Raw genomic sequence first — 23,965 nt, forward strand, 5'->3', positions numbered from 1 at the left:
AATCTGGCTCACTGCAACCTCCGCCTCATGGGTTCAAGCAATTCTCCTGCCTCAGCTTCCTGAGTAGCTGGTAGGACAGGCACATGCCACCATACCCGGCATATTTTTGTATTTTTGATAGAGACAGGGTTTCACCATGTTGCCCAGGCTGGTCTTGAATTCCTGACCTCACGTGATCCACCCGCCTTGGCCTCCCAAACTGCTAGGATTACAGGCGCGAGCCACCGCACCCGACCCATATAAAGTATATGAGCTTTAAAAACCACAAGGGAGGGAGAGGGAAAGGCATTCCCAGCAAAGTAAACATCAGTGACAAAGGCAAGGAAGCATGGAGGTGTGCAGGGTGCCTGGGGAGTTGTTTGTCTAGAACATTGACTGAATGATGGGTAGGGATAGAGGGGAAGAAACTGGACCCGAAATGAGTGGGCATTTAATGCCAAAATCAAGTTTTGGACTTGCCTTAGGAAGTTTGGTGCCACTAACGATTGTTCAAGCTAGGGACTGGCACCAACTAGCAGTCTTCCTTGCTCCTTTGTCCTTCACTAAAGCAGCATCTGAGATGTCTGCTCCATAAATGGCTCCAGTGGGGTGAACAAGCAGCTGACCCGGACCACACAGAACATTAGCTCCTGCCTTCAGATCAGTAAGGCCTATGTTCCTGTTGCACAGGTGAGGCAAGTGGACAAGTAAAAGTGATCAAGCATTTAATGCTGAGGTCCTAGAGAAAACCAGGACTCCCAATAGAAAGGGTGAAGGAAAGAAGGGAGGGAGGGACAGGAGGGGTGAGGGAGCTCCATTAAACCTCTGTAGATTAAAAGAGCTGTTCATCGTGCAGGAGACAAAACGAGATATTGGTAAATTCCCTTCTTAGAAGCCATTAAGTAATACTGGAAGCTTTACCAGCTCCATCCAACAGAACTTTCTGTGATAATGGAAACGTTCTACATCTGTGCTGTCCAATACGCAGCCATCAGTCAGAGGTGGCTGCTGAGCACTTGAAACGTGTGCCACTGAAGAAATAAGTTTTAAATCTTATTTCGATTAAATGTAAGTAGTCTCATGTAGCTAGAGGTCTCCATATTGGACAGCATAGTTTTAGAATCTGTATTTTCTTATCCCTTTTCATCTACTGTTCTTAGACAAATGCAGTAAAGGGAGTTGGGAATCTCTTTCCATCTGCTATGGTTTGAAGGCTTGTGTCTCCCCCAAAATTCATCTGTTGAAATCCTAACCCCTAAGGTGACAGCGTTAGAAGGTGGGCCTTTGGGAGGTGATTCAGTTATGAGAGAAGAGCTCATGTTGTTTGTAAGTATCCAGTCTACGGTAGCTTGTTACAGAAGCCCAAACAGACTAAGACACAACATTTTAATCATTCCGTTACTTCCGAATGATTTCAAATTGTTCTGAGAGACCCTAAAATTGCTTAATCATATAAAAGAGGTATTCAGTGTCATTTGTCATTGCCACCAAAATTCTGAGAATTCAGCCAATGCGTTGCCAGCAGTACCCTCTCTAAAAGAATAAAATTGGGTGTTGTTTTGAGTAGAATCAATCTTTCCTTAGTCTCAGCGTAAAGATTTTGGTGTGCATTTTTCTTTCCAAGTAGCTGGATGACCCAGGACGTTGGGCTAGGTGACTTCTGAAATCCCTCGTAACCACATGGTTTCAGAGTCCACAGATGTCACCGGGTTCATCTTGCTTCCTGTTGTGTTGCATCCTAACCAAAACATCAAAGCACCCTCCAAAGCCCTCTGGCTCACACCCCCGGGCAGGAAAGAGTCAATAAAGTTGTAGTGTTTCACCATCAGAAACCTAGACTGGCGGGAGGAACAATTCAACAGCTTCAAATCACCTCACTCTTCACATATTGCTATGGATAGAATTCCCCACTCCTGTCTCCTCCTTCCCACCCCAACAAACAAACCCTTTAATTCCCCGGAAGCAGCCCACCCATCCCCTAGACCTCGCCAAGTAAGGTCTCTCAATGTCCCCAAACAGGGGTGGTGTCTGCACTTGGCAAGCAGGGGCGAGGTCTATCAGTTGGCCTCTCAACCTATCCATACACTCCTGTGCACTCAACCACACAAGTGGGAACAGTGGCTTCAGGACACACAGTCTTCAGGACAGAAGACACCCACAGCGCATGCTCTCCTGAGTCAGAGTGGATGTGGAACCAACCAGTGTCAGCCCGGGTGCCAAGTCAGCCCATCTCCCTAAGGCCTCCTTTCTCACCGTCCAATGCTCTAACATGCCCTGACTAAAGCCCCGACATGCTTGGGGAGTACAGATGCCACGACAACGGCGGGGGAGGAGAGTTAGGGAATATCACCGCTGTCAGCTATCACTGGAAGTTCTGTAAACACAGGCAGGTCCCTCACAGCTAGAAGGGGTGAGGAAGAGCTGCCCCCCCTACTCTTGGGGCTGTCCAGACCCCAGTGGACAGGGGTAAGACAGGGCTCTTACTACCACGAGGCCACATGTGAATTAATGTGCAATTATCATTGTAAGGGGATGGGGAAAAAGAAAAACCCAAAAAATCTGTGATTTGGGCAGCTTCCAGCATGGCTATTAATAGACACACTCCTCAAAACTCAGTATCTTTTGCTGTTCATTCAAGACCCCCTATGACTTATAATGAATTTAAAGTTCTGTATTAGACAATCATATTCCTCCATGACCAAATTTGCGTAAGACTTTATCCTAAAATTTGCATTTTAATTTAGAATTACCTAGCAAGGACAATAAGCCCTAACCATATGCCAATCTAACCACAGTGTCTTCAAACTCTTTACACAGATGAAGATTCACAGGCACCTACTGCTATCCTCAGTGTGGCCACCGCTGTTTGGTCTCAGTCAGCACAGGGTCAAGCACAGGAGATGGGAAACTAAGTCATTAGTAAGCACCAGGGGAGAGTCAGACCCGGGGTCCTAGAAGCCCAGAGAAAGGATTTCTAATGCGATGAGTATTGTAAACTATTTCAAATACCTCTACATATATCTACATTTTCTTGCTTTTTTATCCATAGATAGGGAAAAAAAGTTGCCGTGCTTTCCATACTGTTAGATACGTAAAATACCGGGAAACACTTCCCTTTATTTTCTCAACTTCCCACTTGGAGTTAATCAAGAACAGGACACAGGCGGGGCACGGTGGCTCTCGCCTGTAATCCCAGCACTTTGGAAACCAAGAAGGGTGGATCACTTGAGGTCGGAAGTTTGAGACTAGCGTGGCCAATATGGTGAAACCCCGTCTCTACTAAAAATACAAAAAATCAGCCAGGCATGGTGGTGCGCACCTGTAATCCCAGCTACTAGGAGAATTGCTTGAAGCTGGGAGGCAGAGGTTGTGTTATGCCCAGACTGTTTGTTCCCCAAAGAAGACCACCAGAGTCCAGAGTCAAAGCCAAGCGGCAAGGATCTTTACTACAAGTTCGAACCTGGTCCCTCCTTTACACAGTATACAAGAGGGCCCCGAACAATGCGAGCGTTTGCTTTTTATAGCCCGAAAGTTGCAGGGGAACAAAGAAATTCTTTTGGCTCCCGCGCTTTCAGTAACCTTGAACGACTGTCCCCTTATCGGAGACTTTCCAGGTGGTGTTTGTACTGGGCTCAGGGAGTTTTGAAACCGGGGCTGAGGAATGTGCCCAGCTCCTTTCAGTTGCAGTGAGCCAAGATCACGGCACTGCACTCCAGCCTGGGCACAGAGTAGACAAGAAGAAATAGAAAGGAAAGAAAGGAAGAGAAAGGAAGGGAGGGAGGAAGGGAGGGAGAAAAGGATGGACGAAGGGAGGGAGGAAGGGAGGGAGGGAGGGAGAAAGGGAGGAGGAAGGGAAGGAGGAAGGGAAGGAGGAAGGGAAGAAGGGAGAGAGGGAGGAAATGAGTGAGGGAGGGAGAGAGGGAGGAAGCGAGGGAGGGAGGGAAGAAGGGAGGAAGTGAGGGAGGGAGGAAGGGAGGGAGGAAGGGAGGGAGGGAGGGAGGTGGAACAAGGGATCAGAAATGACCCAGAGAGAAGGGCAAGTGGCTGACTCTCTTTTGAAAACACAAGAGAGATCCCCAAAATGTTCTAAGAAACAGGCCCCCAATCAAACATTCTCACAGTCGCTTTAAAAATAAAACAGCCCAAACATAGAACAGGTCTATGGTCAAAGCCTGGTCTTCCTAGTCCCTCCTCACAGAGATGTAAACTGCCCATGAAAACGAAACGTGTACAAGTTCTGTACATATGAATGTACAGAAAAAAAAGACGGGCAGGATGGACCTCCAAATGGAGTCATGTGTATCTCTACATTTTCCCACATTAAAAAGTGCCTGGAGGGATTCCGCAAACCCAAATGGTAGCATCAGATTATGTCTGGGGGTGGGGTCTGGGGTGACCTTTTAAAATACTTTCCTATCTTCTGAATGTTTTATATGGTGTATAGGTAATATTCATAATCTTTTAAAATGCTACTTCCATGGTAGAGAAAAAAGGTCCTTTGCAAGTTGTTAGAGATGAGCTGGCACTAAGAATACATTTGCAGTAAGGATGGGGAATGCCAGTCAGAAAACAGCCACCTGAACCAAAAAGGCAATCCCTGAGCTCCATCAGGTTTTGAAGCACCACATTCCACCTGCCCCACCATTGTCTAGGTGGCTGCCAAGTGCTACTTGAGGAAGTGATAAGCATCACTGTCTGTCACACATTTATCCTTCAGGAATGAAAGGTCAGGGAAGAAGATACTAAAGCCCAATTAGCATCACAGCAGACTCATAAGCTATTATACAAGTCATCTCCACAAATGAATCCACCTTCCTTGTCCAGGAAAAAAAAAATAATCCAAATGCTATTGAAAATATTGTAAGTTTCCATCAAGTCTGGCCTTTAAAAATGTTCTCATTCACAATTAAAGCCAATGAAACTAAAATTTTCTTGTAGTTGCCAGTTGCGGAGGAGTCAGCAAGGAGACTGATCATAAAGGGGGTAATAAGGGAACCTGCTGCTGGCAGGGCGGAATTGTGAGTACAGTGGTGGTTCCACGACTCTATGTATTTGTCAAAACTCATTGAACTTTACGCTTAAAAAGAGTAAATTTTGTTGCATGCAAATTATACTCCAATAAAAGTCAATTTTTTAAAAATGCAATCAATATTCTATTCTACCATCTTCTACAATAAAAAGGAATATTTTAACCATCCAAAAGCAAAGCAACATTATTCTTAGTCATTTATTTTGAATAAAGTTATCTTTGGGAATAATGTCCTCCTTGTTTTTCTCATTTCACTCTGGACTGGGGAAAAACTTCATCAGGTAGTGACTAAGGCAGGTCTGGGTTTTGAAACCACTGGCTGGGTCATCCTTAAAGCCTTTTTCAGCTCTACAGTTCTATGCATTTGGCTATCCTGTAGTTCTTACTAAAATGAGTTTGAATTACAGCACCATTTTACCTGCCTAATGTTTTGTTTCCAGGGCGTTTATTTTCCCACCCTAGACACGATTTTTACATGAGAGTTTTTTTTTTTTTTTTGAGGCTGGTCTTGCTCTGTCACCCAGGCTGGAATTAGGTGGCGGATCTCGGCTCACTGCAAGCTCCGCCTCCGGGTTCCATTCTCCTGCCTCAAACCTCCCGGTAGCTGGGACTACAGGCACCGCCACCTCGCCCGGCTAGTTTTTGTAATTTTTTAGTGAGGTGAGGGTTTCACCGTGTTAGCCAGGATGGTCCTAGTCTCGGCCTCGTCCACCCGTCTCGGCCTCCCAAAGTGCTGGGATTACAGGCTTGAGCCACCGCGCCCGGCCTACATGAGAGTTTTTAAAAGGCAAAATTCCAAGCAGCTGTAGGGAAAGTATTCTCTATAGTGTACTGTAAAGGGATCTGATCTGCTGAGAATAAAGAAGAAACACGGTGAAGAGGAGGCTTGGCATATATTCCTAATAACCATGATGCAAATTAAGCAGCAATACTATAGTTGACTAGATATCAAGTTTATATTCACTTTGAGCCTATCTTCGTTTTCACTATTTAACTTCTGCTTAAGCAGCTTTGAGTTTGATAATGCTGTCATTGCATAATAAGGTCTGTTCATAGTTTTAAAATTATTATTCCCTAGTTGATCATGCTAGCTAGGATATAAATGAGTGGTAATAGCACTTTCATCTCCATTTCTCAAATAAGAAATTCTCCAGGCCTAAACTTCTAAATTATTTGTTTTGATTCTAATATTAATAGATTAGTCAGTATTCCTGAAGCTAACCAGAGAATATATCAGGAATTCAAACTCTGCTTCCAAGAATCTTCAAATTCTTTTTTTTTTAACTACCATTAGGAAGCCTTTAATTTTCCTTCTCTACAATGATTCATCAAAATATTAAGGTACTTAACGTTGGTTCCCCTACCTCCATTCCCACTCCCAAAATAAATTCCAGATGAATCAGTGATTTAAATATAGTAATTAACCTATAAACTCCTTGAAAACAGTGAAGAATATTTTCATAATTTTGGACCAGAGATACCCTTTCTAAATATCATACAAAACTAAAAGCCAAAAATAAAAATACTCATAAACTTGACTGCAAAAACTTAAATATTCTACAAAGCAAAAATTTTATTCAAACTCAAAATACAAATTGTATACTAGGAGATAATATCAACAGTACAAATGACAGGCCAAAAAAAAAATCCTTTGTACACAAAGAGCTACTACAAATGAAGAAGAAAAATTGAGCTCAATAGAAAAACAAGTAAAGGATACAAATTGGCAGTTTGCATTAATTTTAAGAATGGCCAATAAGCAACTGAAGACATACTTGGCCCCAGTCATGATTTTAGACATGAAAATAAAAATAATGAGGTATCCAATTTTGATCTGTGAGAAGAGAAAAACCTGAATGTTAGTAACACCCATTAATGAGAGGGGGAAACAAACCCTTACAGAAGTGGTGGGAATACAAATAAGGGCAACTGTTGTAGAAGACAATTTATCAACGTCTATGAAAATTTCAAAGACACATTCTATGATCCAGCAATTCCACTGGTATAAATTCATCCTACAGATATACACCTAGAGGCATAAGAATATATATGCACAAAGACGTCACACACTACAGCATTATACGTGACAACAACAATAAGGAAACAACTCTAAATTTCCATTAGTAGAAGACTTAAATAAAGCACTGACATCCATTCCTAAGAACACCATCTGGCCATCCAAAAAGGAGTGCAAGTAAATCCATGTGCCTAATATAAAAAGATCTCCAAAATATGTTAAGGAAAAAAAAAAAAAAAGGAGAAAACAGTATGCATGTGATCCCATTTGTATAAAAACATGTATTTATGTAGATAGTTATATACACATACACATACCAAGACATACTAACACATGCCTAAATTTACTAGAAAGATATGCAAGAATAGTTAAGAGCAACTATCTCTAATGAGCACATAGGACAATAGGTGGGGATAAGTCCTTTTAGTTTTATCCTCTTCCGTTCTGGTTTATAAAAAGTAAAGACACATATAAAAAGACAGAAACAAATTGCACTTCCTACATGTATATAAAGTACCAATTAAATGTTGAGAACTCCTACTATAATTCCTGGAAAATAAAGAAGGCCAGTTGGAGGAAAATGCTTTAGAATTAGGGCTGTACCTACAGTTCCTGAAGATTCAGCTTAGGGCAAGTTAAGTGAGGCATTACAGGTAAGTGCCACTGTCCTAACCAAGTTAAGGAAAAGGGGGTGTCTCTTTAAAAAAAAAAAAAAAAAAAAAAGATGAAGAAATTATTTGAGTTTGTATTTGGAGGCAGAACAGCCAGGTGTATCTAAGAAAGACATTTCACATGCCCCTGACCCGGAAAGCAGGCAGGTTCTAGTAGATGGAATCATCAGAAGTTTGAAGTGTGGCTCTTTCTACCAGATGCATGGAATATGGAAAAAGATAGCTGTTGACTACAATAACTGTATTTGAACTAATGATATAAAGGAGTAGCCCTTGGAACATTAATTTTAACAAATATTTATTGCCCTAGATAAATTCATTTTAAAATTATTTCCTGTATTGTAGTGACTGTAAATCCTCCACAATAATCCATGAAAATGCCCATCTCCTACCTCCTGCACACCTAACACAAGATCTCACGAGGTCCGCAGGAGAGAATAAATCATACTTGGATGCCAAATTACCCGAGAACATTTTTATACACTAGGAATGCAGAAGCTCCTTGCAAAGTGCATAAGCAATTCGGGGACTAGGTTTTATTTAAGGATCGGTGATGGCTACTAGTCTTCACCAACGGTGAATCTGACAACTCTGCCTCCACAATGAAATCATCCCCTAGAGCTTCACAATAGACCAATTAACAGCTGCCTAAAGTGACAACAGAATGCAAAAGTGTCTCTCCAGATTTGGTTCCCACAGTGTCTGCATGCCTTTGTATTCTACCTACAAGAAAATCCTACTGCATTTCTCCCGACTTTAAATTGATGTGCAGCAGGACAAGTAGGAATTCCACTGCAGTGGGCAACTTTAAAAATAACATGAAAAACACCTGCCCCATAGAAATAAATAAGGGGGCTGAAAGCCATGCTGGTTATTCGAATGCCTCCTTCCTTTCTCACGGTGACTTACCTTAGAATTCATTTCCATGTGGTATTTGGCACAAGCTCGAAGCTGAGTCACCCAGAATTGTTTCTCTTTTGCATCAGCAGCTAAAATAGAGAAAACAGAGAAAGAAGTGATTGCAGAGGTTATTCCAAAACACATCCAACTTATTTCTACACCCACCTAAGGGGGTGGGGAGCCTGGGGAGTGAGAGGTAGCGAGAAGGTGGGGAAGCGAGCACAGATCACAGCGTTCTCAAGCGGCCTGCACTTACACCAAAACAGAGACTACACTGACTCTCCACAGAACATCCTCTCTTGAGTCATATGAAAAATTGATTCTGAAATACCCATTATAAGAATAATTTTGCCATTTTTTAACCTCCTCTGAAAAAAATCGTTTCTATAATACTTCTTTAAAAAGGCAGCAGGGAAGGAACCACATGCTTATTTTCAAATGCCTCTAACCTTGTGTAGCTAATATGAGTATCAAACGACATCTTTTTTTTTTTTTTTGGAGACGGAGTCTGACTCTGTCACCCAGGCTGGAGTACAGTGGTGCCATCTCCGCTCACTGCAAGCTCCGCCTCCCAGGTTCACACCATTCTCCCGCCTCAGCCTCCCGAGTAGCTGGGACTACAGGCGCCCACCACCACGCCCGGCTAATTTTTTTGTATTTTTTAGTAGAGACAGGGTTTCACTGTGTTAGCCAGGATGGTCTCGATCTCCTGACCTCGTGATCCACCCGCCTCGGCCTCCCAAAGTGCTGGGATTACAGGTGTGAGCCACTGAGCCTGGCCTCAAAGGGCACTTTTTCAGGGCCTTTTGCTGTCTACCAGGGCTGTATTGTGGTGTCACTAGCATGTACAAAATAAGCATTCAGTTGAATTACCATTTTAGTATGTTCTCAAAGATTCATACGATTGGAAAGAGCAAGATACCAAATGCTGTCTTAGAGAGCCTCAAACTTCCCCCAAAGAGATGTTAAAGTGCAAGTAGTCATGTTGTACAATCATATCCTTCCGTCTATAACCTACCTCTCAAATAATATATATAAAGTTATTCTTAAATATCATGGGCACACAACAGGTTCTAATGAAATCTAAATCATCAATTTAACCACATAAATAACTGCATAAATATAACACTAGCTGCATACATGTTGACTATGGGGAAAAAAAAAAAATGATTCCCTGGAAATTATAACTGTTTACAAAACTGAGCCTAAGTGTCATTTGTCCATCAAACCTGACTTCGGCTTGAACTTTCAGGTGAAGAAATCTAGAGTTACTAAATGGGAAATTCTTTGGCTTAGTCCCATTTAAGGCATGAAGACGGCTCCCACAAATCCCAAATGATTTGTCTGTCAAGAGGCCTGTTGCACAAGTCTGATTTACAGAGTGTGCCAGGTGAAATGAACTTCCAAAAACAAAGGACTTTGCAGAAATTAGGGCCTTTTTCCTTAGTAAACTTGAAGAATTGCCAGTTTGGGGCAGTACTATCCGAAGGCTTTGCATCAGAAGTACTCCCAAAAGCTGTGCGTCTCATGATCTCATGATCCAACTCCTACTACGTGAAGGTAAGATGTGAAATGAGACACCAACAGCCAGTTCCTTGTGGGATGGGCTAAGAACAAGCCATAAACATGCAGAAATTTATCCTGACTTTTTTTTATAGTTAAGCTGTAGCTAAATTTAGCCATTGCGATTATTCCATGCAGATCATAAAACCTCTATATTTGCTATTAAAATTGCCCTCTAAAAAAAACCTAGGGCTTCATAATCCAAAGGATATTAATGATTCAATGGCAAAACAAGATGGCTCAATTGCCAAATTAGTTGGATTTTTCTTTTGTATGGGTTTGTGTCATTTTATAAACCACAGGCAGGGTGGAAAGTGCCATTAGGTTTTTGGTCTGCTATTGTTTCTGCACTGACAATTTATTAAGCAGTAAATGGCAAAGCAAAGCCAAGGGCCATATAAATCTAGCCAGCTGGAATGCACACGGCATGAATCTCAAGAGAACATGAATCTTATCACATTCCTGAAAAAAATTGTATCAACTATAGACATTTTTACTTCCTAGGTTTTTGGATTGTTTTATAGATTCTGAAATATGACTTGTATATAGATAATAAACATTAGCTTATTCCATCTCTTGGGTAGTAAAGCTTGGCAGAAGAATGGTGAAAATTGGGCTGAGAGGTGAGGAATGTAGACCCAAAGTCGGACTTTGCAGAGGCAACTCATCACGGTCACGAACAGAGAGCAAGCGGCCATTTCTTCATCCTTAGCTCTTACTTAGTCAAAAGAAAATGTTGCATGAAAAAGGGAGAATTTTCAACCACCTCTCAATACTTAATACATACTACTTTTCCTCAGGCCTTGATAAATAATATAGACTCTGCGTGTCCGTGTGTGTGTGTGTGTGTGCGGGCACGCACATGTGGGCATTTGGATTTGTTGTTTCGCTTCATTATTTTATTAGAAGAAAAGCGGCAGAAGAATCACAGCAATGCAACCATAACAGATCCTGGTAGAATGATCTCGCAATCAAATCACACTGTAATTCTATTACAAGTCTGACATCTCTGTGCAATGGATGTGTCTTGAGGGTGAATGCTGGGCTCCCTGGAAAGTCATCCTCATCTCTGGGATGCTGGGCAGGTATCCATGTTATTTTTTCCTTTACTAAAGCAAAGATATCCATTTTCAAGAAGCAAAGAAAAGGGAAGAAAGCATACAAAGGGACATTAACTCCATTCTCACCAGGCTCTACAACAGTGGATTGAACAAAACTCAAAGGGGCACTTTAACAAGAAATGGTTCTAGAGAAACTTGGGGAGGAAGACACTCGCACCCTTAAAGGGCTTATTTTGCCCTTATAGCACAGCCCTCACAGGGCACTTAGTGAAGATTCATACTATTAGGTCAAAGAAAATATACTGAGCTAACGCTTAAGATCTTCGAAGTCCTAAGGCGTGCTGCTTTGGCAATCACTCACCTTTCCTTTGTCCTTAATTCCTCAGTTAATTAGGACAAGTAATTCCTAACATCAGCTCCACCTCCCCACCCCAGGGATAAGAGGGGCAGTGTGTGTCACCACAGAGTCCTCCAAACACAGCAAACTGTCAAAGGCAATTTACAAAAACAAAAAAATCAAAAAACAAGAGAGCCATCACCATGGCAACTATAAATGTAGCCCGCGAGGCCTGTCTGAAAAGTTACCGGGAGAAGAACGCACCTCTCAGTTTAAACATCTCTCCATTAGCAGAGTACACGACCAGCATGTGAGGCGCTTCATCGCTCAGGGACACTATGGCTCCAGACAAAGACAGGACTCCTCGAGGCTTCTGGTGTTTGCTTTGCTCATTCACAAAATACTGCAGGATGCCAGCCTCGAAATCCAGTACGAAGTACCTGCACAGAGAAACCACAGTACATCATTTTTCTCTCCTACCCTATTCTGCACAGCAAAGCAGAGAAAAGCAAAGTGATCCAGAAGTCAACATCAAGACTCCACATCCATGAAGCTGGAAAGCAAAAGTCCCTCCCAGATGCCCAAAGTTAGCCTGAGTAGGGAGAGAGCACTGAATTCTTAAATCAGAGTGGAGTTCATAATGGGGCACTTACGGGCAAGGGCCAGGACCACTCAGGATTTGGTGCCATGCCCACACTTCACCCAGTATTCATGGATACATTAAACCTCAGAATGACAGAGACCGGCAGAAGCACTGCAACACAGCCTCTTGCAACATGCTCCATATAAATTCACAGGAACAGGTGAAATTCACAAGGCCTCCAGGAGAGGTAGTTTCACACCCAGATAGCAGCAGCAAGCTTGGTCTCCAACTTCCTGCCAGTGGCATGGGTACCATAAGGAGCCTGAGCACATGGCAGCATCCGTCATGGAACTGCAGGTGCTTCTGCAACCACCTGGACACGCTCCAGCAGGCCCATTCGCATGAAGGCAAGGATTCCCCCTGCTCTGAGACGTTGAAATGCCACTGAACTCTACATCCATGGTAAAAGAAGAACTGCAATTTGCTTAAATCACACAATGAATCTTTGTAACCAAATATCTGGCCTGTTAATTTTCTCAGGCTATGACCTGGGAAGTAGTCAAGCCAATTTCCCCTTCTCCACCAGGATGGAAATGTCTTCACCTGAGCCTCAGATTCTTACTGTGGCCTTGAGGCCCGCCCCTGCCGACTTTTCTACATTCTCACTTCATCTTCCACTGATACTAGTGTCTTTTCTCTCTTCCTTCATAGTCACCAAGTTGCTTCCTACCACAGGACCTTTGCACATGCTATTCCCACTGTCTGGTGCAGTTACTCAAAGTGTGGTCTGCAAATTCTAATGGTCTACAAACTGTTACCAATCCACCACAGCCTTTTGAAACATTTCCTGCATTTGGCTCTGTTTCAATATCCAAATGCATAGATCAGTTGGACAAGTCTCAACAGTTCAGAAGCTGTCACACACACATGGTCCACACAAGCTACATACTAGTCATGAATCAATAACAGTGCAACTGGCGGATGGGGGAAAGCAGGTCCTTCACCACAGACAGGTCGAAAAACACTTGCCCAGAATGCTACTCCCCCTGCCTGGAATATGGTTCCTACCCCTTCTCGCCATGTTAAGTTCTCCTGACCAGGTCAAATATTCTTTCCTGTAGCACTTTGAAATGCTCCCTTATGGCCCTGGCCCCATTTGAAGTCTACATTTGTGTGATTATCTGATTCAATGACTGGTTTCCCCACTAGACTACACTCTGAGGAGGTGGAAAGTGTCTTCCTCTACACAGCACCCAGCAGTGTGCCTCACACTTCATTGCTACTCTGTTAACGCTTGTGAAAGGAATGAATAAAGAAAAAAACCAACTAAATCCCACGCTTCTCCATCCATGCATCAAAGCACCTGGGTCATACAGTGAACTGATACAGGCAAAGCAATATATTTTACATTTTTGAGGGATACATGGCAAGAGTCAACATACCTACAGTCTGTACTACCAACTCAGGGACTTTCCACAGTTTTAATATTACACTGCACTACATTCCTTTTGATGCCATCATATTTTTGCAAAGAGTTTCAGCAGGTGCTGCAATTAAAAAAACATCAACGTAGAACAGGAAAAGAGAACAGCAATGTCCAGTATGATTCCAAGGTTTCAAAAGCTGTGCAGTACCCACAGGTACATACATCCCATTAATAAGTAACTGTGGTTATTTAAGAAACTAAAATATTTTTCTTTCAATTGATATTATTTTTTCAAACAGCTACTGAGTTGTTTAGACATAAATACGTATGAGGATGTTTGGAACTAACCACTTCAAAAATGAATCCGTTAGATACTTATTTTAACCTAGAAGCACCAACAACCAGGAAAGTTTACGAACTTCTAACGTAATTTATTCTCACAATAACCTAACAGAACAGATGTTATCCCCATGTTACAGGTCTCCTGAGACTTGAATTTTAAAATCCAACTTCAACTCTTCTGTGTCCAAAGTTCAGACGTGGGTCTACTCCAGCAAGCTCAAGCTGCTTGCTTCTCACTCAAGTCCTTCCTTGTAACTTTTCCATATCACTTCTCCAGGACCTAACTTGCATAATTCATTCTCCAAATCTCCCTGCTCCAACAGAGATCATGAAGCTGAAAGCTCCTTTGCCTGGCAATAGAGGACCCTACTTATGGCCCCTGCCAGGGAGCAAGGCGCAGCCATCTCATTAGCACGTGACTGCCCAGGTGGCAGTCCTCCAAAGCTCCAAGTCCTCTAAGAAATCGTCCACTTTGAATTATTTTTAATATTTCAGATGGTCTGGCCAAGACTCGTATCTATTTTACTCTTCTTCCCTCTTATCTCTCAAGTCATTCTAATAAAGGTATTTCTAGTTCTCATGAACAGCGTGGATAAATGAAGACACAAAAACGTCAGAACCAGGGCTATTCAAAGTGTGATCACCAAGACGGCAGTAACAACGTTGCCTGGGGTCTTGTTAACAATGGAAAATCTTGAGCCCCACCCGAGCCCTGCTGAATCAGAAACTCCGGGTTTTAACAAGCTTCCAGGTAATCTGTTACAGGTGAAGTGTGAACATCACTGACGTAAACTACCATCAACAAATCCCTTTCCTCCCCTTCCAGAGAAGTCACATCCGGAACATATTTCTCAGCTTTCCCTGCGCTTAGGGTGTGGCTGTTTGAGCTTCAGCCAATAGAATGTGAGCAGTAGTGTGCACACATGCGCACACACACGCACTGGAATGGAGACAACCTACAGCACAACTTGGGAGAACCTGGGTCCCTGAATCACCACCTGGAAGAGCACCACCTGCTGAGCAACACGCACAGCGGACCACTATATTAATAAGAAAGAAACTTTAATTAGGCCACAGGGATCAGTATCTGTTATAGCAGCTGCTAGCCTTACATTAACAAAGACACAAAAAAACCCTTTATTTCTATTTTCACATCCTTCTACTTGAAATTTGCCCCTATTCCTTAATGTGGGGCAAAAGACAAACTCCCCCAATGAGAGAAGAACCAGGGTCACTTCTGAGCAGCCAATGCTCAACTTAAATTAAGTGCTGACTCTGCCTTCTCGAGGAGTGTCTTCCACTTGACCTGTATTTAATGTTACCGTGACTGCAGCTGTGCAGACAATGCTCGTGGCAAGTCAGAACGTGAGCAATCATCCTTTCAAGCTGAGGAAGGAGACTAGTTAGGCTCACACTGCAGCACGTTGTGCCATGTGTGCCCCCCTCCACACACCTGCAGATACAGAGCTTCAGCATCCCCTTCCACAAGCAAGCATGCCACTTTTTTTTTTTTTTTTTTTTGAGATGGAGTCTCGCTTCTTCACCCAGGCTAGAGTGCAATGGCATGATCTCAGCTCACTGCAACCTCCACTTCCCAGGTTCAAGTGATTCTCCTGCCTCAGTCTCCCCAGTAGCTGGGATTACAGGCACATGCCACCTAATTTTTATTTTTTTTTTTTTTTTTTTGCATTTTTACTAGAGACAGGGTTTCACCATGTTGGCCAGACTGGTCTCAAACTCCTGACCTCAGGTGATCTGCCCGCCTTAGCCTCCCAAAGTGCTGGGATTACAGGCATGAGCCACCACACCTGACCTTTTTTTTTTTTTTTTTAAACGGAGTCTAGCTCTGTCACCTAGGCAGGACTGCAATGGTATGATCTCAGCTTGTTGCAACCTCCTCCTCCCAGGTTCAAGCGATTCTCCTGCCTCAGCCTCTCGAGTAGGTGATATTACAGGCACCTGCCACCATGCCCAGCTAATTTTTGTATTTTCAGTAGAAATGGGGTTTTGCCATGTTGGCCAGGCTGGTCTCGAACTCCTGACTTCAGGTGATCCACCCACCTCAGCCTCCCAAAGTGCTGGAATGACAGGCATGAGCCACCGCACCTGGCCACATGCCACTCTTACACAGAGGGAAGTAGAAAAGGAAGGGGATAAACTTTCAATGAAAAGGCAAAGTAACTTGCCCTCAGTTTCCCCATCCACTCTATGCCATTGATTGGAATGAAACAAAGGCTTAACTTTTCTCTCCTTACCGCTCCTACCAACTTATCCACAGAGAACCTGCCAGCTTGCCAGCTTTTCTGTCTCCTAGAGGCAGCTTCCCAAATGCATCCTGTTCAAACAAATAACTATATATTTGAAGAGGACATTATTTAGGAGCTGGTACAAAGAAATGAATAGAATGCTGTTTTATTTTTTCAGTAAGGATGACAGAATAACCAATTGATGTCACATTATATAGGATATAGGGACACATTAATGATTTTTCACATTACCTACTTCAAACTGACATCTCTAACTTTCTGCCTCAGATGGAAAAAAAGAACGTTTCCACTGCTTTCTAAAATAGTTTCAATGCAAATGCACAGGTTTGAATCATGTGTACTAAGGAGTGTACGCGTCTTCTAAAGACAGTTAAAATTTTTATCATATTTGGAGGGATACTATCTGATTAAAAATTGCAACAGACTAGAAAAAAATTGCAACAGACTAAACAAGTGTTCTCTCAGCATGGCCTTTCACAGTTAAGTCAGCTTGTGTCATACACAGGTAAGACTGTCCATACAGCATTAAGAAGAATTCCTGCGGGTCACATTCCCGGGTAGAAAAGAAATTACATTTGGTTTCCCACAGGGTCATGGCTTTGTCAGGTGCTGCTGTTCGGAGCTCGCAGCTGTATCTGAAAGTCACAGCTTTCTTTCTAAATGGAACAGTTAACCATATTTCTGGATCAGGCTTCATTAAACCAAGTGAAATTGTTAGATAAAATCCTGAAACATTCTTAAAGATCTTCCCTTCTGGAGAATGGAATCAGGCAAATCTAATTCCTAGGTTCTGGGGTTTATTAATTAACTTCTTGAAGCTACAGTGTGCAATTTGACTGCTGTGTTGGTGAACTTAATTGTACACAGAGAGAACATATTTTCTTTGCTATGTTAAAAATAACATCAATAAAAGAGGGAAAAAAAATCAAAGCATGTGCTACGGGGAGAAAGGGAAAATGAGGGAAGCAAGCAAACAAACCCGTGAGGAACGCCATCTTCGCTCTCACCAGGCTAGCTTCTTGGTGAAACCCTTGCCTCCCAAAGCTGGGAGATAGGGCAAGTGTAGGCCCCTTCCTGGGAAGGGCTGAAGGACAAGCCATTGCCTACTAACATCCTTCAGATATATCCATTGTTTCCAAAAGAAGCACAAATGCACACATATATACCCTCATATACACTTACATATGTGACACACTCACGCTGATGCCCACAAACACACATGCATCTCTCACACACTATACATATAAACACACTCACACAGGTACTTGCATTCATGCTTACACATGTTCACACTCACATACTAACTCATGCACACTTGCACAACTGGAGGCGTCAGGAGTGTTACACACTCACACATTCATAACCACCCATGCACTCACCCCTGAGGTACATTTGCACATATTCACACTCACCTGCACACGTTCTCAATCACTCACGTCCACACACTGCACTGCCCTTACCTACTCACGGTGCCTTCCCGGTCTTGCATCTCTGAGGCATCACCTGTCTACACAGGTACCTGTTTCATTGCTGCCTCTACACCCCCATCTACCTGACATAGTTTCATTAAGTTTCGACTTTAGGATGTAAAGTTGACAAAAGCATACGTTTCCTTCGTCAGGGGAGGAACTGGGCCTAGGATTTCACCAACAACCCTTAGCCAAACCCCAGGCAAGAAGAGAAATAGAAAGGAGAGGCCGGTTGCAGTGGCTCATGCCTGTAATCCCAACACTTTGGGAGTCTGAGATGGGTGGATCACCTGAGGTCAAGAGTTCGAGACCAGCCTGGCCAACATGGTGAAATCCCGTCTCTACTAAAAATACAAAACAAAATTAGCCCAGCATGGTGGCAGGTGCCTGTAATCCTAGCTACTTGAGAGGCTGAGGCAGGAGAATCTCTTGAACCCAGAAGGCAGAGGTAATAGTGAACCAAGATCACACCACTGCACTCCAACCTGGGAAACAAGAGTGAAACTCCATCTCAAAAAAAAAAAAAAAAAAAAAGGGAAAGGGGGAAGGGGGGGGGGGGGGGGGGGGGGGGGACGGGGGGCTGCCGTGGGAAACAGCTCACTCATGCTGACAGCCAGAAGTTACAGCCAAACTGCAAGAGAATTACTAACATGCATGAAAAAAATATTTCTTTGAAGCACTTTGCTAGACAGGCTGGTCCTAACAAAAAGCAAAATCATTTCATCTAAATTTAAAAGTGAAAATTAAAACAACAAGCATAACGCGCCCAAGAAGGGGAGGTTATGGCCCTCTCTTCCATGACTGAGCAGCACACCTTTCATAGCCACATCACTGCTATTACCAAGAGGGGCTCAGACTCCTCTTAGCCCTGGTGAGGATTAGCCCCTCACTGCCACACACGATGGCCAAGGCCAGGGCCATGAAGGCCCCGTACCTACCCAGGCCCACCTTCTGCCATGTGAAAGAGGAATGAGCACCAAGCCCCCAGCTGACCACAGCCTCGTGGAGAAGTGGACCTCCCTGCTGAGATCGCCTCGCCTTCCCCAGGCCTCTGTCTTCTGAGACTCATCTGCTCCAAACTGCTGGACTGCATGAACAGGGCCTGTGAACAGATTTCTGCACCCTGTCTTGTCCTGACCAATGGCAACCATGCCATGTTCTTCAGCTTAAGACCCTTCTCCTGGCTGGGCGCAGTGGATCACACCTGTAATCCCAGCAATTTGGGAGGCCAAGGTGGGCGGATCACGAGGTCAGGAGTTCGAGACCAGCCTGGCCAACATGGTGAAACCCCGTCTCTACTAAAAATACAAAAAATTGCTGGGCGTGGTGGCGTGCACCTGTACTCCCAGCTACTCGGGAGGCTGAGGCAGAAGAATTGCTTGAACCCAGGAGGCGGGGCTGCAGTGAGCCAAGACCGTGCCACTGCACTCCAGCCTGGGCGACAGAGTGAGACTCCACATGGGATAGTTACTACCTGACTCTTCTAGAGCTGCAGTCAACAGACACCTCCATGAACACACAAATGGCAGAGACCGAGACCCTCCCTACCTTCAGCATCTCCCCTCCCCCATGGTTCCCACTAAAGGATTTGCCTGGTGCAAGAACCGAGCTGGAAGGAGCAGCTCTTTCCAGCAATGTACATACTGATTCTGGAGGTTTCAGTAGCCTTCCAGGTCCCTCCTGTGCACAAACATCTAAAACTTCACCATCTCTGAGATCAAGAAGCACCTTGTTTATAAAACTTCCTATCTCCTACTTACAGAAAAACTCAGGAAAAATCAGCAAAATAAAGCACACTCAGTATGTGAAGCGGGGGCCAAACTATGGATGCATTTTCCCGAGTGTCCCGTATGTCTTTAAAATTAATATCATCGGGTAATCATTTATTGAACCCTTCTCATCTCCAAAGATCAACAGACTAAAGTCTACAAAAAGTTTCCTGCTTGGAGCTACCAGTGTCACAAAGGAGGTACCTACATATCTCCAGGTGGGGCTGTAATGCCTTAATCATTGTGGTGAAGAAAAGAACAACATATAACCCCAAAATATGCTCAACCTAGAGGGTAGAAAGAAAAGAAACTTTCTTCCTTCCCTATAGTAGTCTTATCAGCTTAGAAGAGTTTATACCCAAAAACCTTAGAGTTTCTGGCTTGGGAGAAAATAACAAGTCTTCTAGAATTTCTCTCATGATAACCAAACTTCCTGGAAGGAAGACACTGGATCCTACAGCCAAAACCTTACAACAGGTTCCAAGGCACAGCAACTGCAGGCAAACTCAATCCCAGCCAAACTTTAAAATCTGGAATCTTCTTAACTCTTGGAATTTGTGGCAAAGGCTAGAGAAATGCAGTGGTCTTCTTACATCTCTCAGCTACTCGTCTGTGACCAGAGTCCCACCACTGCCACTACCACCATCCTCCCAAACCACCAAGATATAGAGATGCCAACACACCCCAGGTGGTACTAAATTGTCAGAGGGTCCTCAGGTTCATCACCAAGCCAGGAATAAATATAGTCTATTTACATAAGAATTATATTAGAACACACTACCAGACTTCAAAATATACTACAAAGCTGTAGTATCCAAAACAGCATGGTACTGGCACAAAAAAGAGACACATAGACCAATGGAACAGAATAGAGAACCCAGAAATTAATTCCTGTATCTACAGCCAACTGATTTTTGATAAAGGCACCAAAAACATACATTGAGGAAAGGTCAGTCTCCTCAATAAATGGTGTGGGAACAGCAGGATATCCATATGCAGAAGAAAGAGACTAGACCCTCATCTCTCATCATATACAAAAGTCAACTCAAAACGAAGGAAAGACCTAAATGTAAGACCTGAAACTATAAAACTACTAGAAGAAAACAAAGGGGAAATGCTGCAGCACATTGGTCTGGGAAAATATTTTATAAATTAATAAGACCTCAAAAGCACACACAGCCAAAACAAAAATAAACAAATGTGATCACATCAAGCTATAAAAGCTTCTGTACAACAAAGGAAACAACAGAGTGAAAAGACAATCTACAGAATGGGGGAAAATATTTGCAAACTATTCATCTAACAGAAGATTAATATCCACTATATACAAGAAACTCAAACAGCAGCAAAAATAAAAAAAAAATTTTAAAAACCTCACGAATAATGGGCTGGGCACGGTGGCTCACGCCTGTAATCCCAGCACTTTGGGAGGCTGAGGTGGGCAGATCACCTGAGGTCAGGAGTTCAAGACCAGCCTGGCCAACATGGTGAAACCCCATCTCTACTAAAAATACAAAAGAAATTAGCCAGGCCTGGTGGTGTGTGCCTATAATCCCAGCTACTCGGAAAGCTGAGGCAGGAGAATCACTTAAACCCAGGAGGTGGAGGCTGCAGTGAGCCGAGATCACGCCACTGCACTCCAGCCTGGGTAACAGAGTGAGACTCCATCTCAGAAAAAACAAAAACAAAAAACACCAAATAATCTGCTTTAAAAATAATCTGATTTTAAATTGATCATTTAAAAATGATCTGAATACATTGCTTAAAAGGATATACAAATGTCCAACAAATATATGAAAAAAATGCTCAACATCACTAATCATTAGGAAAATGCAAATCAAAAGCACAATGAGGAATCATCTAACCCCAGTTAGGATGGCCATTATCAAAAAGACAAAAAAAGAACAAATGCTGGTGAAGATACAAAGAAAAGGGAACTCTTGTACACTATTGGTGGGAATGTAAGCCAGTATAGCAATTATGGAAAACAGTACGAATACTCTTTAGAGAACTACAGATACAGCTACCATATGATCCAGCAATCCACTACTGGGATTTATCCAAAGGAAAGGAAATCAGTATACTGAAGAGACATCTGCACCCCCAGGTTTAGTGCAGCACTATTCACAATAGCCAAGATGTGGAATCAAGCTGGGTGTCCAACAACAGATGAATGGATAAAGAAAATGTGGTCTACATACACAATGAAACATTATTCAGCCATAAAAAAGAATGAAACCCTGTCATTATCAGCAACATAGATGGAACTGAAGGACACTGTTAAGTGAAATAAGCAAGGAATAGAAATTGAACCACCACATATTCTCTCACTCATGTGTGGAAACTTAAAAATATTGACCTCCTAGAAATAAAAAGTAGAACGGAGGATACTAGGGGCTGGGAAGGGGTGGGCGAAGGGAGGGATAGAAGGAGATTTGTTAAAGGATACAAACTTAGAGCTAGACAGGAGGATTTCTAGCATTCTATAGCACAATTCAATGATGCTAATGAATAATATATAGCTTCAAATAGCTAGGAGGAGGATATTGAATGTTCCCAATACAAAGAAATGATAAATCTTTGAGATGATGGATATGCGAATTACCCTGATATGATCATGATACATTGTATGTGTCAAAACATCACTATGTAGCCCTTAAATATATACAATTATGTGTCAATTCAGAATTTAATTAAAATAAAAAATAAAAAGAATGTTTCTTAAAGTTTGGTCCAGTTGCTCTCTGCTTCTGAATCAGTTGAAAAGCTTGTTGAAAATGTGGATTCTGACTCTCAACCCACACCTAGAGGAACTTTGTGAAGGTCAGGAAGTCAGAAACGTGTATTTCAAGAAGTTTCCCAAGTGATTCAGAAGCACCCTAAAGTACAAAAAACAGTGCAAAATCAGAGTCAAAAGAAAACCTTATGTTATTCATCACCCTGTTTTTCATCTGGTATGCCGAGCATTTCTCTCAAGCATTCATTCAAACACCTGAGCACCCACACACCCATATAACCAAGATGAATGTTATTTAAGCATTAGCCAACCTCATTTTGTCTTAGTCAAAAAGAGCCAAACCCCAGCTTTCCTAAATCACAGCAGCCCAGACTGTGGATTTCTTGGCTTTGTCACTCTGGAAGTATTTCTGAGACAGATTTAAAGACAATGTTTGAAATCATCTGGCATCGAGTTCCTGCATAATGGGATCACCTGGCAGGATGAAGGCGCTCACTTGAGCAGAGGGGCTCCAGGGGCCAGGCTGAGTGAAGCACCTCAAGATTAAGAGCCACCAGCCTGAGAGGCTGCTGCTTCAGGGACCTGATAAAGCACCAGAGTAAGTCACAGCGAACTTCTAACACAAGATGTGATGCACTGAGCTTGGATTTGATCTATGATGAGATTCCATCTGCTTTTGAAGACTAGTTGATTTAAGCCCGAAAGAACTGAGACCTGTCTTATGAGGATTAATATAGGCTTTCACAGTATTGCCTCGTATCCCTCTGAACTATTTACTGTTGAGTTTCTGGTATCTTTAGGTGAAAATTTTGATACCAACCTGTGTCTTAATGCTGGCAAATTACATTTGATTCTTGATACTAACAATGTCGGAACTTACCTGGAAATGAGCGAAGTCCTGATTCAAGTCTCTGCTTTGTACTATAAGCTTGAACACACACATCCTGAAAGCCACACTGAAACAATTCTGATACTAGCTAAAGCCCTGGGGTAAGAGTGGGTGAGCAACCCCAGTTTAGAACCCACCACAAGCGAGAGAGATGGGAGCTGTCCTGTGGAGGCCAGGAGAAGCAAACCAATCATCACCAGGCCCCATGGCTCAGCTGCTTCCCCTAACATCAACTAAGTCAGTCTCTAAATTCCACCACCCCTGAATTCAAAGTGTCCTTTACTTTTTCTCTAGGGGCAACAAAGCATAGAGGAAGGCGGCGTGATTCGGCAGTCAGAGACCTAATTATGCTCTAAGGCCACGGGTTTTCAGGCTTTGCCCACATCAGATTCACCTGGAAGTTGGTTAAAACACAGCTTCCTGGGCCCCTCCCCCAGAGCTTATGATTCAGGAGGTCTGGGTGGAGCAGGAGAATTTGATTTCTAACAAGTTCCCAGGTGATGCGGATGCTGCTGGTAGGACCACACTTTGGGAACCACTTGTTTTCATTTTTGTGACCTTGGGCAAGTTCTTTATCCACTCAGACTCGATTTCCACATTTGCAAAAACAAAGAGCTGGCTAATTCGCTCTTGCAGTCCATTCCACCGTCTCTATGCCCAAAGGTCTGCCTGCTTATAAAACAAGAACTTCCAAATGTTCATATCACATTCCTAAATGCTGACAGTAAATCAGGTCTGATGCTGATGCTCATATTGCACTGCATCAGAAGTTTAATTTACTACAATGCCAACAAGACAGAAATTGAGAGCTTGTGTTTGCCATTTTTGGGGGGTGCCAGTGCCATGGAAATATTATTAGGCAGGGGCTCACACGCAGGTGTCAGTGTGGTCAACTGTACATAGGTTCTGTGATATGAATAAAGCAC

General features: G+C 43.0%; 1 protein-coding gene across 11 annotated transcripts in view; it reads right to left on the reverse strand.

Annotated features, from left to right (window-relative positions):
- Window positions 1-23,965, reverse strand: part of OSBPL10 (oxysterol binding protein like 10) — a 325,500-nt gene that overhangs the window by 211,638 nt on the left and 89,897 nt on the right. For 10 of the 11 annotated variants that reach the window (XR_004181986.1, XM_031662893.1, XM_017956006.3 and 7 more), the window contains 2 exons: window positions 11,822-11,997; window positions 8,606-8,685 (listed from right to left, as the gene is read on the reverse strand). Coding sequence is in view for 10 of the 11 variants with exons in the window: in XM_031662893.1 (XP_031518753.1) it covers window positions 8,606-8,685; window positions 11,822-11,997 (256 nt within the window). In the remaining variant the exon portion in view is untranslated. Of the gene's footprint in view, window positions 1-8,605; window positions 8,686-11,821; window positions 11,998-23,030; window positions 23,825-23,965 lie in introns of those variants that run through there. The other variant, XM_031662894.1, reaches the window with a different exon arrangement.

Source organism: Papio anubis, chromosome 2 (genome assembly GCF_008728515.1).
Source record: "Papio anubis isolate 15944 chromosome 2, Panubis1.0, whole genome shotgun sequence".
Taxonomy (NCBI): Eukaryota; Metazoa; Chordata; class Mammalia; order Primates; family Cercopithecidae; genus Papio; species Papio anubis.